The sequence below is a fragment of the Coloeus monedula genome (assembly GCF_965178545.1).
Source record: "Coloeus monedula genome assembly, chromosome: 34".
Taxonomy (NCBI): Eukaryota; Metazoa; Chordata; class Aves; order Passeriformes; family Corvidae; genus Coloeus; species Coloeus monedula.
The window spans coordinates 737,490-755,041 of record NC_138814.1 but is presented as its reverse complement, the minus strand read 5'-3'; the positions used below and the strand labels follow the sequence as shown (position 1 = coordinate 755,041).

The 17,552-nt window shown below is 64.4% G+C and overlaps 2 protein-coding genes across 2 annotated transcripts in view; both read left to right on the top strand.

The window, feature by feature from the left end:
• Nucleotides 1–215: 215 nt before the first annotated feature.
• LIN7B (lin-7 homolog B, crumbs cell polarity complex component) lies at nucleotides 216–7,005 on the top strand. Its single transcript, XM_082299789.1, has 6 exons — nucleotides 216–268; nucleotides 660–778; nucleotides 1,645–1,716; nucleotides 3,543–3,752; nucleotides 4,896–5,056; nucleotides 6,310–7,005. The coding sequence occupies exons 1-6, from the start codon at nucleotides 229–231 to the stop codon at nucleotides 6,329–6,331; spliced, it is 624 nt and encodes a 207-aa protein (XP_082155915.1). The 5' UTR covers nucleotides 216–228; the 3' UTR covers nucleotides 6,332–7,005.
• Nucleotides 7,006–11,636: 4,631 nt separating this feature from the next.
• Nucleotides 11,637–17,552, top strand: part of PPFIA3 (PTPRF interacting protein alpha 3) — a gene marked incomplete at both ends in the record, with an annotated part of 50,331 nt that continues 44,415 nt past the window's right edge. The window contains 5 exons of the mRNA XM_082299851.1: nucleotides 11,637–11,867; nucleotides 13,516–13,617; nucleotides 14,484–14,648; nucleotides 15,400–15,474; nucleotides 16,234–16,308. Of these exons, the coding sequence (XP_082155977.1) occupies nucleotides 11,637–11,867; nucleotides 13,516–13,617; nucleotides 14,484–14,648; nucleotides 15,400–15,474; nucleotides 16,234–16,308 (648 nt within the window). The remainder of the gene's footprint in view (nucleotides 11,868–13,515; nucleotides 13,618–14,483; nucleotides 14,649–15,399; nucleotides 15,475–16,233; nucleotides 16,309–17,552) is intronic.

Genomic DNA, 17,552 nt, shown 5'->3' with positions numbered 1-17,552 from the left:
CTTTCTGTGCATGCGCCAGGGCAGCCTCAGGGGGCGTGGCTTGTGCGGGTGGGGGCGTGGCTAATCCGCATCCAAATAAGGAAATGGGCGTGGTCAACGCGAAGGAGGCGCGGCCTGAACAGGCGATGGGCGTGGCTTATGTGCGATGTGGGTGTGGTCTGTGCGGAACGGGGCGTGGCCATGGCTGGGAAATGGGCGTGGCCGGCGAGTGGGCGTGGCCGGGCGAAGATGGCAGCGCTGAGCGGGGACGCGCTGGGGCTGGAGCGGGGTACGGGGCGGAAATTTTGGGGCGATTTGGGGCGATTTTGGGGTTTCCGCGGAGGGTCTGGGTGGGTCCAGGGGGTGGGGGAGGGGCTGGGGGGGCGTCGGGAGTGGGGGAGGGGGCGTTAAGTGGGGATTGGGGAGGTGCGAGCGGGGCCTGGAGCGAGGCACGGGGGGGGATTTGGGGTGATTTGAGGGGGTTTTGGGGCTGGTTTTGGGGTGGTTTTGGGGCTGTTTCCGGGGGTGATTTTTTGGGTATCTCGGCTGTGATTTTGGGGTGATTTCGGGCTGCCTCTGAGGGTGATTTCGGGGTGATTCGGGGGAGGGGGGAGGGGTGATTTTGGGGGTGATATCGGGGTGATTTTGGGGTAATTCTGGGGTGTTTTGGGGTCTCTCAGACGTGTCCCGGGCCGTGGAGCTGCTGGAGCGGCTCCAGCGCAGTGGGGAGCTGCCCCCCCAAAAACTGCAGGCGCTGCAGAGGGTCCTGCAGAGCAAGTTCTGCTCCGCCATCCGCGAGGTGACCCCAAAACCCCCCGAACCCACCCCAAAACCCACCCGGGAACCCCAAAACCCACCCGGGAACCCCGAAATCCAGTGGGAAAGGCGAAAATCTAGAAAAAAACCACCCAAAATCCACCCTTTAACCCCGAAATCCATCTGGGAACCTCCAATTCCACCCAGGAACCCTGAAATCCATCGGGGAACCCCCAAATCCACCCCAAAACCCATCCGGGAACCCCAAAACCCACCCGAGAACCCCGAAATCCAGCGGGAAAGGCAAAAATCCTGAGGGGAACCCCCCACACCCTCCCAAATCCACCCCAGGAGCCCCAAAATCCACCCCGGGAGCCCCAGAATTCACCTGGGAACCTCCAATTCCACCCAGGAACCCTGAAATCCATCAGGGAACCCCAAAATTCACCTGGGAACCCCCAAAATTCACCTGGGAACCCCCGAATCCCTAAGGGGACCCCAAAATCCAGCGGGAAAGGCGAAAATCCTGAGGGGAACCCCCCGCACCCTCCCAAATCCACCCCAGGAGCCCCAAAATCCACCCTGGAACCCCAAAATCCATCTGGGAAGCTCCAATTCCACCCAGGAACCCTGAAATCCATCGGGGAACCCCAAAATTCACCTGGGAACCCCCGAATCCCTAAGGGGACCCCAAAATCCAGAGGGAAAGGCAAAAATCCAGAGGGGAACCCCCCCCAAAAATCCACCCCGGGAGCCCCCAAATCCACCCGGGAACCCCCAAAATCCACCTGGGAACCCCCAAAATCCACCTGGGAACCCCCAAAATGCTCCAGGGATCCCCAATATCCCCCCCGGGGTGCCCCCAGCTCTCTCCAGCTGCCCCTTTGGGGGGTTTTGGGGTCCCCCCAGGTCTATGAGCAGCTCTACGACACCTTGGACATCGCGGGGACCCCCGAGATCCGCGCCCACGCCACGGCCAAGGTACCCCAAAACCACCCCGGGACCCCAGAAACACCCCCGGGACCCCAAAAACACCCCTGGGACCCCAAAAGCAACCCTGGGACCCCCTAAAACACCCCCAGGACTCCAAAAACACCCCCAGCACCCCCAAAACAACCCTGAGACCCCAAAACACCCCCGGGACCCCCTAAAACACCCCTGAGACCCCAAAAACACCCCCGGCACCCCCAAAACAACCCTGGGACCCCAAAACCCCCCTGGTGAGCCTAAAAACACCCCCGGGACCCCCCAAAACCCCTCTGGGGACCCCCCAAACCAATCCTGGGACCCCAAAACCTGTCCTGGGGCTGTGCCAGTCTCTCGCCCCCCCCCCCCCCACCGTGTCCATCTGTCCCCTGTGCCCCCCCCAGTGTCCCCAAAGTGTCCCCAAATGTCCCCAAATGTCCCCAAAGTGTCCCCAAATGTCCCCAATGTCCCCCCGCTGTCCCCAGTGTCCCCGACGTCCCCAACACCCCAAATGTCCCCAAAGTGTCCCCGACGCCCCCAATGCCCCCAAAGGGACCCAAATGTCCCCAAAGTGTCCCCAAAGTGTCCCCAATGTCCCCAAACGTCCCCAATGCTCCCAAACGCCCCCAACACCCCAAAGGTCCCCAAAATGTCCCCAAAATGTCCCCAGCATCCCCAACACCCCAAACGCCCCCAACACCCCAAACACCCCAAGTGTCCCCAATATTCCCCAACACCCCAAATGTCCCCAAAGTGTCCCCGTCATCCCAAACACCCCAAATGTCCCCAAACGTCCCCAAAATGTCCCCAAAGTGTCCCCGACACCCCAAATGTCCCCAACACCCCCAAAACCCCCAACGCCCCAAACGTCCCCAACGCCCCCAATGTCCCCAACACCCCAAATGTCCCCAACGTCCCAAATGTCCCTTAAGTGTCCCCAAAGTGTCCCCAACGCCCCAAATGTCTCTAACGCCTCCAACATCCCCAATGCTCCCAAACGCCCCCAACACCCCAAATGTCCCCAAATGTCCCCAATGTCCCAAATGTCCCCAAGTGTCCCCAAAGTGTCCCAAATGCCCCAACGCCCCCAACACCCCAAATGTCCCCAAAGTGTCCCCAACTCCCCAACACCCCAAATGTCCCCAACACCCCCAAAACCCCCAACGTCCCCAACGCCCCAAACGCCCCCAATGTCCCCAACACCCCAAATGTCCCCAACACCCCAAATGTCCCCAACACCCCAAACACCCCAAGTGTCCCCAACACCCCAAATGTCCCCAAAGGTCCCCAAAATGTCCCCAATATCCCCAACGTCCCAAACGCCCCAAACGTCCCCAACGCCCCCAATGTCCCCAACACCCCCAATGTCCCCAAATATCCCCAAACGTCCCCAACACCCCAAATGTCCCCAAACACTCCCAACATCCCCAATGTCCCGAGGTGTCCCCGACATCCCCAACACCCCAAATGTCCCCAAATATCCCCAAACGCCCCCAATGTCCCCAACACCCCAAACATCCCCAAATATCCCCAATGTCCCCAACACCCCCAATGCCCCCAAATATCCCCAATGTCCCCAACGCCCCCAATGTCCCCAACACCCCAAACATCCCCAAATATCCCCAATGTCCCCAACACCCCCAACGTCCCCAACACCCCCAATGTCCCCAAATATCCCCAAACGTCCCCAACACCCCCAATGCCCCCAACACCCCAAATGTCCCCAAATATCCCCAATGTCCCCAACACCCCCAATGCCCCCAACACCCCAAATGTCCCCAACGCCCCAAATATCCCCAAATGTCCCCAAACGTCCCCAACACCCCCAACGCCGTCCCCAGGCCACGGTGGCGGCGTTCGCGGCCAGCGAGGGCCACGCGCACCCGCGGGTGGTGGAGCTGCCCAAGACCGAGGAGGGTTTGGGCTTCAACATCATGGGGGGCAAGGAGCAGAACTCGCCCATCTACATCTCGCGGGTCATCCCCGGCGGCGTGGCCGACCGGCACGGGGGGCTCAAACGGGGCGACCAGCTGCTCAGCGTCAACGGGGTGGTGAGGGTTTGGGGAGAAACCCGGGGATTTTGGGAAAATTGCAGGAATTTTGGGGTTTTGGGGGTGTTTGGGGTGATTTAAGGGGATTTGGGGTGGGTTGGGGTGGTTAAATTGGGGTTTTAGGGGGATTTGGGGGTGGGTTTAGGGTGGGTTTGGGGGCTCAAACGGGGCGACCAGCTGCTCAGCGTCAATGGGATGGTGAGGGTTTGGGGACAAATCTGGCGATTTTGGGGAAAATTGCAGGAATTTTGGGGATTTGGGGGTGATTTTGGGGGATCTGGGGTGAGTTGGGGTGGTTAAATTGGGGTTTTAGGGGGATTTGGGGGGTTTAGGGTGGGTTTGGGGGCTCAAACGCGGGGATCAGCTGCTCAGCATCAACGGGGTGGTGAGGGTTTGGGGAGAAACCCGGGGATTTTGGGGAAAATTGCAGGAATTTTGGGGTTTTGGAAGGTTAAATTGGGGTTTGGGGGGATTTTGGAGGATTTGGGGGTGGGTTTAGGGTGGGTTTGGGGGCTCAAACGCGGGGATCAGCTGCTCAGCGTCAACGGGGTGGTGAGGGTTTGGGGAGAAACCCGGGGATTTTGGGGAAAATTGCAGGAATTTTGGGGTTTTGGGGGTGTTTGGGGTGATTTAAGGGGATTTGGGGTGAGTTGGGGTGGTTAAATTGGGGTTTGGGGGGGATTTGGGGTGTTTGGGGTGGGTTTGGGGGCTCAAACTGGGGGGATCAGCTGCTCGGCGTCAACGGGGTGGTGAGGGTTTGGGGAGAAACCCGGGGATTTTGGGAAAATTGCAGGAATTTTGGGGTTTTGGGAGGTTAAATTGGGATTTTGGGGTGGGTTTTGGGGTGGTTAAATTGGGGTTTTGGGGGGATTTGGGGTGGGTATGAGGGATTTGAGGGGGTTTGGGGTGGGTTTGGGGTGGGTTTTTGGGGTCGGTGCAGTTCGGGGCTGGTTTTTGGGGTTGCAGTGGGGATTTTGGGGTCGGGGTGTGTTTGGGGTGGGTTTTTGGGGTCGGTGCAGTTCGGGGCTGGTTTTTGGGGTTGCAGTGGGGATTTTGGGGTCGGGGTGTGTTTGGGGTGGGTTTTTGGGGTCGGTGCAGTTCGGGGCTGGTTTTTGGGGTTGCAGTGGGGATTTTGGGGCGCAGAGCGTGGAGGGGGAGCAGCACGAGCGCGCCGTGGAGCTGCTGAAGGCGGCGCAGGGCTCGGTGAAGCTCGTGGTCCGGTACACCCCGCGCGTGCTCGAGGAGATGGAGGCGCGCTTCGAGAAGCTGCGCACGGCCCGGCGCCGGCAGCACAACAGCTACTCGTGAGCCACCCCGAAACCCCAAATCCCTGAAACCCCAAATCCCTGAGTCCTGAAATCCCCAAAATCCCAAATCCCTGAAACCCCAAATCCCTGAGTCCTGAAACCCCAAATCCCTGAGTCCTGAAATCCCAAATCCCTGAGTCCTGAAACCCCAAATCCCTGAGTCCTGAAATCCCCAAAACCCCAAAATCCCTGAAATCCCCCAAATCCCTGAGTCCTGAAATCCCCCAAATCCCTGTGTCCTGAAATCCCCAAAATCCCAAATCCCTGAAACCCCGAATCCCTGAAACCCCGAATCCCTGAGTCCTGAAATCCCCAAAATCCCTGAAACCCCAAATCCCTGAGTCCTGAAATCCCAAATCCCTGAGTCCTGAAATCCCCAAAATCCCAAATCCCTGAGGCCCCAAAATCCCTGAAACCCCAAATCCCCGAAATCCCAAATCCCTGAAACCCCAAATCCCTGAGTCCTGAAATCCCAAATCCCTGAGTCCTGAAATCCCCAAAACCCCAAAATCCCTGAAATCCCCCAAATCCCTGAGTCCTGAAATCCCCCAAATCCCAAATCCCTGTGTCGTGAAATCCCCGAAATCCCAAATCCCTGAAACTCCAAATCCCTGAAACCCCGAATCCCTGAGTCCTGAAATCCCCAAAATCCCTGAAACCCCAAATCCCTGAGTCCTGAAATCCCAAATCCCTGAGTCCTGAAATCCCCAAAATCCCAAATCCCTGAGGCCCCAAAATCCCTGAAACCCCAAATCCCTGAAACCCCAAATCTCTGAAACTCCAAATCCCCGAAATCCCAAATCCCTGAAACCCCAAATCCCTGAGTCCTGAAACCCCAAATCCCTGAATCCTGAAATCCCCAAAACCCCAAAATCCCTGAAACCCCAAATCCCTGAGTCCTGAAATCCCTGAAACCCCAAAACCCTGAGTCCTGAAATCCCCAAAATCCCAAATCTCTGAGGCCCCAAAATCCCTGAAACCCCAAATCCCTGAAACCCCAAATCCCTGTGTCCTGAAATCCCCAAAACCCCAAAATCCCCAAAACCCCAAATCCCTGAGTCCTGAAATCCCAAATCCTGCACCCCAAAATCCCGAATCCACCCCAAATCCTGCACCGCCCCAAAATCCCCGACTCCCAAAAACCTCAAAACCCCAAACTCCCGAACCTTCGAATCTTTCGGCGCCCCCAAATTTCACCTCCCAGCGCCCCCCCCGAGCCCCCCTGACCCCACCCCAATTTCACCCCACAGGTCGCTGGAATCGAGGGGGTAGAACCCCCCCGGGACCCCCCTGAGGACCCCCAGGACCCCTCAAAACCCCCCTGGGACCCCCCTGGGACCCCCAGGACCCTTTGGGACCCCTCAAAATCCCCCCGGGACCCCCCCCGGGACCCCCAGGACCCCTCAAAACCCCCCTGGGACCCCCCTGGGACCCCCAGGACCCTTTGGGACCCCCTTGAGACCCCTCAAAACCCCCCTGGGACCCCCCAGGATCCCCCCAGGACCCCCCTGGGACCCCTCAAAACCTCCCTGGGACCCCCCTGGGACCTCCCCTGGACCTCCAGGACCCCTCAAACTCCCCTGGGACCCCCCTGGGATCCCCAGGACCCCTCAAAACCTCCCCGGGACCCCCCTGGGAGCCCTCAAATCCCCCCTGGGACCCCCAGGACCCTCTGGGACCCCCTGGGACTCCTCAAATCCCCCCTGGGATCCCTCAAATCCCCCCCAGGACCCTCTGGGACCCCCTGGGATCCCTCAAATCCCCCTTGGGATCCCTCAAATCCCCCCTGGGACCCCCCGGGATCCCCCCAGGACCCCCCTGGGACCCCCTGGGACCCCTCAAATCCCCCCTGGGACCCCCCTGGGACCCCCCCAGGCCCCCCGGGCGCCCCGAGCCCCCCCTGTGTATATTTGGGATATTTATGGGGTGCAGCCCCCCCTGTACAGTATTTATTGGTCCTGTTTGATTAAAGGCGTGGCCCGGGAGGGTCACCTGAGTGTCACCTGTGGGGTCACCTGAGTGTCACCTGAGGGGTCACCTGAGGGGTCACCTGTGGGGTCACCTATGGGTGTTACCTGAGTGTCACCTGTGTCACCTGTGGGGTCACCTGTGTCACCTGTGGGGTCACCTGTGGGTGTCACCTGTGGGTGTCACCTGTCACCTGTGTCACCTGAGTGTCACCTGTGGGGTCACCTGTGGGGTCACCTGTGTCACCTGTGGGTGTCACCTGTCACCTGTGTCACCTGTGGGTCACCTGTGTCACCTGAGTGTCACCTGTGGGGTCACCTGTGGGGTCACCTGTGGGTGTCACCTGTGGGGTCACCTGTGGGTCACCTGTGTCACCTGTGGGTGTCACCTGTGGGTGTCACCTGTGGGGTCACCTGTGGGTCACCTGTGTCACCTGTGGGTGTCACCTGTGGGTGTCACCTGTCACCTGTGTCACCTGTGGGTCACCTGTGTCACCTGTGGGTGTCACCTGTGGGTCACCTGTGTCACCTGAGTGTCACCTGTGGGTCACCTGTGGGTGTCACCTGAGTGTCACCTGTGGGTCACCTGTGTCACCTGTGGGTGTCACTTGAGTGTCACCTGTGGGGTCACCTGAGGGTCACCTGTGGGTCACCTGTGTCACCTGTGGGTGTCACTTGAGTGTCACCTGTGGGGTCACCTGAGGGTCACCTGTGGGTCACCTGTGTCACCTGAGTGTCACCTGAGGGTCACCTGAGTGTCACCTGTGTCACCTATGGGGTCACCTGAGTGTCATCTGAGGGTCATCTGCGTCACCTGAGTGTCACCTGTGGGGTCACCTGTGTCACCTGTGGGTGTCACCTGTGGGTGTCACCTGTCACCTGTGTCACCTGTGTCACCTGTGTCACCTGTGTCACCTGTGGGGTCACCTGTCAGCTGTGGGGTCACCTGTGGGTGTCACCTGAGTGTCACCTGAGTGTCACCTGAGTGTCACCTGTGGGGTCACCTGTGTCACCTGAGTGTCACCTGTGGGGTCACCTGTCACCTGTGGGGTCACCTGAGTGTCACCTGTGGGGTCAGCTGTGGGTGTCACCTGTGGGTGTCACCTGTGGGGTCACCTGTGTCACCTGTGGGTGTCACCTGTGGGGTCACCTGAGTGTCACGTGACACCCCCCGCGCTGGGGGGAGGGGTCCAGGTGCCTTTTTGGGGAAGGGGGTTTGTAACCATGGCAACGAGCGCCGTCTCCATGGTAACCGGGGCCGGTGCTCCGTTTCCATGGCAATGCACGGGGGGGTGGGGGGGCGGTTTCCATGGAGATGGGGATGGGGTGAAGGCAGTGGTGGGGGGAGGGGAATGCGTCTCCATGGCAACGGGGTGGGATGGGGGGTGGGGGGGGTGGTCCGTCTCCATGGCAACCCCGGGAGGAGGGGAGGAATCCCGTTTCCATGGCAACACACGCGGAGAGGATGGTCCATCGTCATGGCAACGGGGGGGGGGGGGGTGAAGTCCCATCTCCATGGCAACGGGGGTGGCTGGGGCGCTCGGTTTCCATGGCGACGCGGGGCGGTTTCCATGGCGACGCACGAGGGGATGGGATGGGATGGGATGGGATGGGAGGGGGGGGGTGGTCCATCCCCATGGCAACGCGGGGGCGGGGCCGTCTCCAGGGCAACGCGCATGCGCGGCCCCCCCCGCGCCCCCGCCCGATGACATCACCCCAGCGCGGCCCCGCCCCCCGCGCGCTCCCATTGGCCGCTCGCGACGAGGCCCCGCCCCCTCCTCCCACCCGGCGCGGGGCGCGCTCCCATTGGTCGGCGCCGCCGTCAATCAGCGCCGCTCTTAAAGGGCCCGCGCAGCGTTTAGCGGAGCCGGCCGGGGGGGGGTTCGGCACCCGGGGGGGGGGGGGGGGCGGGCGGCGGCCACGGGGCTCGGGCGGGCCCGGGGCGCGGTGGGGGCCTGAACGGGAGCGGGGGCGACGGGCAGCGACCCCCCCCCCCCCCCACCCCGGGGCCCCCCCGCCCCGCCGGGCCGCCTCCCTCCGCCGGAGCTGCCGCAGCGCCACTCGGAGCCCAGGTAGGAGCAGGGCCCGAGACCCCCCCGCCGCCCTCCCCGGGGTCCCCCCCCCGGTACCCCCAGCCCGGCGGAGGCGGCAGCCGCATCCCGAGCCTCCATCGCACCTCCGGCATCGCCATCCCGCTGCCGGCAGCCGCAGCCCGAGCCCAGCCCCGGCAGCCGCAGCCCAGCCCCGGCGTCTCCATCGCAGCCCCGGCAGCCCCAGCCCGGAGACCCCATCCCCAGCCCGGAGACCCCATCCCCAGCCCGGCCCCATCCCCATCCCATCCCCATCCCATCCCCATCCCATCCCCATCCCATCCCCATCCCATCCCCATCCCGGCCCCATCCCATCCCGGCCCCATCCCATCCCCATCCCCATCCCCATCCCATCCCCATCCCATCCCCATCCCATCCCCATCCCATCCCCATCCCGGCCCCATCCCATCCCATCCCATCCCATCCCATCCCATCCCATCCCATCCCATCCCCATCCCATCCCATCCCATCCCATCCCATCCCATCCCATCCCATCCCATCCCATCCCCATCCCCATCCCCATCCCGGCCCCATCCCATCCCCATCCCCATCCCCATCCCATCCCATCCCATCCCCATCCCATCCCCATCCCATCCCATCCCATCCCATCCCATCCCATCCCCATTCCCATCCCATCCCATCCCATCCCATCCCATCCCATCCCATCCCCATCCCCAACCCCATCCCCATCCCCATCTCCATCCCCATCTCCATCCCCATCCCATCCCCATCCCATTCCCATCCCCATCCCATCCCCATCCCCATCCCGGCCCCATCCCATCCCATCCCATCCCATCCCATCCCATCCCATCCCATCCCATCCCATCCCATTCCCATCCCCATCCCATCCCCATCCCATCCCATCCCATCCCATCCCATCCCATCCCATCCCATCCCATCCCATCCCCATCTCCATCCCCATCCCATCCCATCCCATCCCATCCCATCCCCATCCCATCCCATTCCCATCCCCATCCCATCCCCATCCCATCCCATCCCATCCCCATCCCCCCCCCAGGGCATCCCCATCCCCTCCCCCACCCCATTTCATCCCACCTGGGACCCCCCCCCCCCCATTTTTGGGCACCCTCCAGGCCCCACTGCTCGCCCCCCCTCCCCCCCACACCCAGTGCCCCCATCCCATTTCATCCCAGTCCCCCCCCAGTGCCTCCCCAGTCCCATCCCCCATCGCCCCCCCCATCCCAGGCCTCAATCTCCACCCCCCCAAATCCCACCCCCCCATGGCCCCCCAGTACCCTCCCAGTACCCTCCCAGTACCCTCCCAGTACCCCCCACTGCATCCCGTCACACCCCCCCATTGCACCCGCCCAGTATCCCCCAGTACCCCCCAGTGACCCCAAGTACCCCCCATTTCATCCCAGTGCCCCCCAGTACCCCCCTATCCATCCCAGTGTCCCCCAGTACACCCCAGTGCCCCTCAGTACCCCCCTATCCATCCCAGTATCCCCCAGTACACCCCAGTGCCTCCCAGTAACCCCCTATCCATCCCAGTGCCTCCCAGTAACCCCCATTTCATCCCAGTGTTCCCCAGTACCCCCCAGTGCCCCCCAGTAACCCCCTATCCATCCCCGTATCCCCCATTTCATCCCAGTACCCCCCATTTCCCCCAGTACCCCACCAGTGCCCCCCATTACACCCCGGGAACCCCCCCCCCATTGCCCCCCCCATCCCGGGGACCCCCCCCCAAGCACCCCCCGACACCTGAGGGGACCCTTTGGGATTTTGGGGGGGTCCCAGGTGTGTGGCCTCTGTGCCCAGGTGTGCCCAGTTGTGCCCAGGTGTGCCCCAGGTGTGCCCCGGGTGTTCCCCATGTGTGTCCAGGTGGCACCAGGTGTGCCCAGGTGCCCTCAGGTGCCCCCAGCTGCCCCCAGGTGTGCCCCAGGTGCCCCCCAGATGTGCCCAGGTGCCCTCAGGTGCCCCCAGGTGTGCCAGGTGCCCCCAGGTGTGCCCAGTTGTGCCCAGGTGTGCCCCGGGTGTGCCCCGGGTGTTCCCCATATGTGTCCAGGTGGCACCAGGTGTGCCCAGGTGTGCCAGGTGCCCCCAGGTGTTCCCAGGTGCCCCCAGCTGTGCCCCCAGCTGCCCCCAGGTGTGCCCCAGGTGAGCCCAGCTGCCCCCAGGTGCGCCCAGGTGGCACCAGGTGTGCCCAGGTGCCCCCAGGTGGCACCAGGTGTGCCCCAGGTGAGCCCAGCTGCCCCCAGGTGTGCCCGGGATGATGTGGGAGGTGCTGCCCACCCCTGCCAGGACCCCCAGGATGGATCAGGACTGGAGCAACCCCTGTTGCTGATGCTGTTTCCCATCCCCCCGCAGGTGCCCCCCAGGTGCCCCCAGGTGCCCCCAGGTGCCCCCAGGATGATGTGCGAGGTGCTGCCCACCCCTGCCAGGACCCCCAGGACGCCCAGGACAGCTCAGGACTGGAGCAACCCCTGTTGCTGATGCTGTTTCCCATCCTCCCCGCAGGTGCCCCCCAGGTGCGCCCAGGTGCGCCCAGGTGCCCCCAGGATGATGTGCGAGGTGCTGCCCACCATCAGCGAGGACCCCCGGCGGGGCTCGGGCCCCCCGGAGGAGCCGGGGCTGGAGCAGCTGATGGTGCAGATGCTGCGGGAGCGCGAGCGGCTGCTGGAGACGCTGCGGGACACGCAGGAAGGGCTGGCCACGGCTCACCTGCGCCTGCGCGACCTGGCCCACGAGCGCGACCTGCTGCAGCGGCAGCTCAACAGCGCCCTGCCCCAGGTGAGGCAGGGGTTAAACGGGGCGTGGCAGCGCCGGGGGCGTGGTTAGAGAGGGTGTGGTACAGCCGGGGGCGTGGCTTAACCGGGTGTGGTCAGGGAGGGGCTGGGGAAGGGGGAAAGGGCCGGGCAGGTGAGGGCAGGTGAGGGCTGGTCAGGTGTAGGAAGGTTTGGGGGCGTGGTTAGAGAGGGTGTGGCACAGCTGGGGGCGTGGCTTAACCGGGTGTGGCCAGGTGTGGTCAGGTGTGGCTGGGTTTGGGGCAGCTCAACAGCGCCCTGGGCCAGGTGAGGGAGGGGTTAAACGGGGCGTGGCAGCGCCGGGGGCGTGGTTAGAGAGGGTGTGGCACAGCCGGGGGCGTGGCTTAACCGGGTGTGGCCAGGTGTGGCCAGGTGTGGTCAGGTGTGGAGGGGTTTGGGGCAGCTCAACAGCGCCCTGGGCCAGGTGAGGGAGGGGTTAAACGGGGCGTGGCACCGCCGGGGGCGTGGTTAAGAGGGAAAATGACCGGCCAGGTGTGGCCAGGTGTGGCCAGGTGTGGCCAGGTGTGGCTGGGTTTGGGGCGGCTCAACAGCGCCCTGCCCCAGGTGAGGCAGGGGTTAAACGGGGCGTGGCAGCGCCGGGGGCGTGGCTTAACCGGGTGTGGTCAGGGAGGGGCCGGGGAAGGGGGAAAGGGCCGGGCAGGTGAGGGCAGGTGAGGGCAGGTGAGGGCTGGTCAGGTGTGGGAGGGTTTGGGGGCGTGGCTAAACGGGGCGTGGCACCGCTGGGGGCGTGGCTTGGCTCGAGGCTGTTGGCGGTGTGGGCGTGGCCAGCGCAGGGGGCGTGGTTTAACGGGGCGTGGCTCATTGGGAGGTGTGGCTGATGTGGCCCCAATGTCCCCAATGATGTCCCCTCATCCTGTGGCACCCCTGTCCCCAATGTCCCCCTGATGCCCCCAATGTCCCCTGTGCTGTCCCCAATGTCCCCTGTGCTGTCTCTGTGTCCCCAATGACCCCTCTGATGTCCCCAATGCCCCCAATGATGTCCCCAATGTCCCCAATGTCCCCAATGTCCCCTGTGCTGTCCCCAATGCTGTCCCCAATGTCCCCAATGTCCCCTGTGCTGTCCCCAATGTCCCCAATGTCCCCAATGTCCCCAATGTCCCCTGTGCTGTCCCCGTGTCCCCTGTGCTGTCCCCAATGTCCCCAATGCTGTCCCCAATGTCCCCAATGTCCCCTGTGCTGTCCCCAATGTCCCCAATGTCCCCAATGTCCCCAATGTCCCCTGTGCTGTCCCCGTGTCCCCTGTGCTGTCCCCAATGTCCCCAATGCTGTCCCCAATGTCCCCAATGTCCCCTGTGCTGTCCCCAATGTCCCCAATGTCCCCAATGTCCCCAATGTCCCCTGTGCTGTCCCCGTGTCCCCTGTGCTGTCCCCAATGTCCCCAATGCTGTCCCCAATGTCCCCAATGTCCCCAATGCTGTCCCCAATGCTGTCCCCAATGTCCCCAATGTCCCCAATGTCCCCTGTGCTGTCCCCAATGTCCCCAATGCTGTCCCCAATGTCCCCAATGTCCCCAATGTCCCCAATGCTGTCCCCAATGTCCCCAATGTCCCCAATGTCCCCAATGCTGTCCCCAATGTCCCCAATGTCCCCAATGTCCCCTGTGCTGTCCCCAGGAGCTGGCAGCGCTCACCAAGGAGCTGAACCTGTGCCGGGAGCAGCTCCTGGAGCGCGAGGAGGAGATCGCCGAGCTCAAGGCCGAGCGCAACAACACCCGGGTGAGCCATGGGGCACCTGGGGGCACCTGGGGGCACCTGGGGGTACCTGGGGGCACCTGGGGGGCATCTGGGGGCACCTGGGGGCACCTGGGGGTACCTGCGGCACCTGGGGGGCAGCTGGGGGGCAGCTGGGGGCAGCTGGGGGCACCTGGGGACACCTGGGGGCACCTGGGGGGCACCTGGGGGTACCTGGGGGACACCTGGGGACACCTGGGGGGCAGCTGGCACACCTGGGGGGTACCTGGGGGACACCTGGGGGCACCTGGGGACACCTGAGGGGCAGCTGGGGGCACCTGGGGACACCTGAGGGGCAGCTGGGGGGCAGCTGGGGGACACCTGGGGACACCTGGGAACACCTGGGGGCACCTGAGGGGCAGCTGGGGGCAGCTGGGGACACCTGGGGGCACCTGGGGGGGACCTGGGGGGGACCTGGGTGTCACCTGGGGGCACCTGTCCCTTGGCACCTGGAACACCTGGGGGCACCTGGTGTTTGGCATGTGGCACCTGGCACCCCCAATGTCCCCAACGTCCCCAATCCCCCCAATGTCCCCAACACCCCCAATGCCCCCAATGTCCCAATGTCCCCAAATGCCCCCCGATGTCCCCCAGTGTCCCCAATGCCCCCAATCCCCCAATGTCCCCAATGTCCCCAATGTCTCCCCAATGCCCCCAATCCCCCAATGTCCCCCCCAGTGTCCCCCCAATGTCCCCAATGCCCCCAATGCCTCCAATGCCCCCAATGTCCCCAATGTCCCCAACACCCCCGGTGCCCCCCGGTGCCCCTGACACCCCCGGTGCCCCCTGACACCCCCTGACACCCCCTGACACCCCCTGACACCCGCTGACACCCCCGGTGCTGTCCCCAGCTGCTGCTGGAGCACCTGGAGCACCTGGTGTCGCGGCACGAGCGCTCCCTGCGGATGACCGTGGTCAAGCGCCAGGCCCAGTCCCCGGCCGGGGTCTCCTCCGAGGTCGAGGTGCTCAAGGCCCTCAAGTCCCTCTTCGAGCACCACAAGGCCCTGGATGAGAAGGTCGGGGGGTCCTGGGGGGGTCCTGAGGGGTCCTGGGGGGGGGTTGGAGGGTCCTGGAGGGGTCCTGAGGGGTCCAGGGGGGGTCCTGAGGGGTCCAGGGAGGTTCTGGAGGGTCCTGGGGGCGTCTTGAGGGGTCTGGGGGCGATTCTGGAGGGTCCTGGGGGGGTCCTGAGGGGTCCAGGGGGGTTTTGGAGGGTCCTGGAGGGGTCCTGAGGTGGTCCAGGGGGGCTCTTGAGGGGTCCGGGGGGGGTTCTGGGGGGTCCTGGAGGGGTCCTGAGGGATCCTGAGGGGTCCAGGGGGGTTTAAGGTGACCTGGTGGCACCTGGAGGTCTCCAAGGGGGTCTCGGGAACTTTTGGGATGAGGCAGGTGAGACCTGGGGGGAACCAAAGGGGTCTTGGGGGGTCCTGGGGGGGTTTTGGGGGGGGGTTTTCTGGGGGGGTTTAGAGTGACCTGGTGGCACCTGGAGGTTCCACGTGGGAGCTGGGGGGACCCAAAAGGGTCTCAGGGGGTTTTGGGGTGACCCAGGTGGCACCTGGCACTCTCTGAGAGGGTCTGGGGGGGTTCTGGTGGCACCTGGTGGCAGCCAAGGGGGCACCGAGGGTCTCCAGGTGGCCCCGGTGTCACCCAGGTGGCTCTGGGGACATCCCGGGGGGGGTTGTGGTGTCCCCACGGTGTCACCCACGGTGTCACCCACGCTGTCCCCACGTTGTCACCCACGGTGTCCCCACGGTGTCCCCCCGGTGTCCCCAGGTGCGGGAGCGGCTGCGGGTGGCCCTGGAGCGCGTGGCCGTGCTGGAGGAGGAGCTGGAGGTGTCCAACCAGGAGGTGGGGACAGCGAGGGGACACCGGGGGGGGGCGGGGGGGTGACACTGAGGTGGGTGGCACCTGAGGGTGGGTGACACCTGTGACGTGGGTGACACCAGGGCGATGCCCATCGCGGTCCTTGGGAGGGTGACATCTGTCCCCGTGTCCCTGGGGGGTGGCACCTGCCTGTCCCTGTTCTGGGGGTGACATTGTCCCCTCTCTGTCCCTCCCCTGTCCCCTCTTTGTCCCCTCCCTGTCCCCCCTCTGTCCCCTCTGTCCCCTCTCTGTCCCCTCTCTGTCCCTCTGTCCCCTCTCTGTCCCCTCTCTGTCCCCTCTGTCCCCTCTGTCCCCTCTCTGTCCCCCCTCTGTCCCCTCTGTCCCCTCTGTCCCCTCTCTGTCCCCTCTCTGTCCCCTCTCTGTCCCTCTGTCCCTCTGTCCCTCTGTCCCCTCTCTGTCCCTCTGTCCCCTCTCTGTCCCTCTGTCCCCTCTGTCCCTCTCTGTCCCCTCTCTGTCCCTCTGTCCCCTCTGTCCCTCTCTGTCCCCTCTCTGTCCCCTCTCTGTCCCTCTGTCCCCTCTGTCCCTCTCTGTCCCCTCTCTGTCCCTCTGTCCCTCTGTCCCCTCTCTGTCCCTCTGTCCCCTCTCTGTCCCTCTGTCCCTCTGTCCCTCTCTGTCCCCTCTCTGTCCCTCTGTCCCCTCTGTCCCTCTCTGTCCCCTCTCTGTCCCCTCTCTGTCCCTCTGTCCCTCTGTCCCTCTGTCCCCTCTCTGTCCCTCTGTCCCCAGTCTCTGGCCCTACGGGAGCAGCTGTCCCGGCGCCGCTCGGGCCTGGAGGACGCGGCCACCGACGGGGACAGCGCGGTACGGGGGGGTCATGGGGGGTCATGGGGGGTCATGGGGGGTCACGGGGGGTCACTGGGGGGTCATTGGAGGGTCAGGGGTCACTGGGGGTCACTGGGGGGGTCACTGGAGGGACACTGGCGGTCAGGGGACACTGGGGTCACTGGGGGGTCAGGGGTCACTGGGGGGTCATTGGGGGTCAGGGGTCACTGGGGGGTCATTGGGGGGTCATTGGGGTGTCAGGGGTCACTGGGGGTCACTGGGGGGTCACTGGGGGTCATTGGGGTGTCATTGGGGGTCAGGGGTCGCTGGGGGGTCACTGGGGGGTCATTGGGGGTCAGGGGTCGCTGGGGGGTCACTGGGGGGTCATTGGGGGTCATTGGGGGGTCATTGGGGGTCAGGGGTCACTGGGGACACTGGGGGTCACTGGAGGGACACTGGGCGGTCAGGGGACACTGGGGGACACTGGGGGGTCACTGGGGGTCTCTGAGGGGTCAGGGGTCACTGGGGGGTCACTGGGGGTCAGGGGTGACTGGGGGACACTGGGGGGGGTCACTGGGGGGTCAGGGGACAACGAGGACACCAGGGGGACACCAGGGGGGGTCAGGGGTCACTGGGGGGGTCACTGGGGGGTCAGGGGACACTGGGGGGTCATTGGGGGATCATTGGGGGGTCACTGGGGGGTCAGGGGTCACTGGGGGTCACTGGGGGTCATTGGGGGGTCATTGGGGGGTCATTGGGGGTCAGGGGTCACTGGGGAGTCACTGGGGGGTCAGGGGTCACTGGGGAACACTGGGGGGGGTCACTGGGGGGTCACTGAGGGGTCAGGGGCCACTGGGGGCCACTGGGAGGTCAGGGGTCACTGGGGGGTCCCTGGGGGGTCCCTGGGGAGTCAGGGTCACTGGGGGACACTGGGGGTCACTGGAGGGTCACGGGTCACTGGGAGGACATGGGGGCTCAAGGGGTCACAGAGGGTCATGGGGACACTGGAGGGGTCAGGAGGTCACAGAGGGGTCAGGGGGTCATGGGGGGTCATGGGGTCACAGAGGGGTCATAATGGTCAGGGGTCATGGGGTCAAGGGGGTCCTGGGGGTCAAGGGGTCATGGGAGCCAGGGAGGTCAGGGAGGGTCTTGTGGGGTGATGGGGGTGGGGGTCCAGGAGGGTCAAGGGGGGGTCTGGAGGGCACAGGGGGGGTCCCAATGGTCAGGGGTCAAGGGGTCAGAGGGGCCACAGTGGTCAGGGGTCAAGGGGTCAGGGGTCAGAG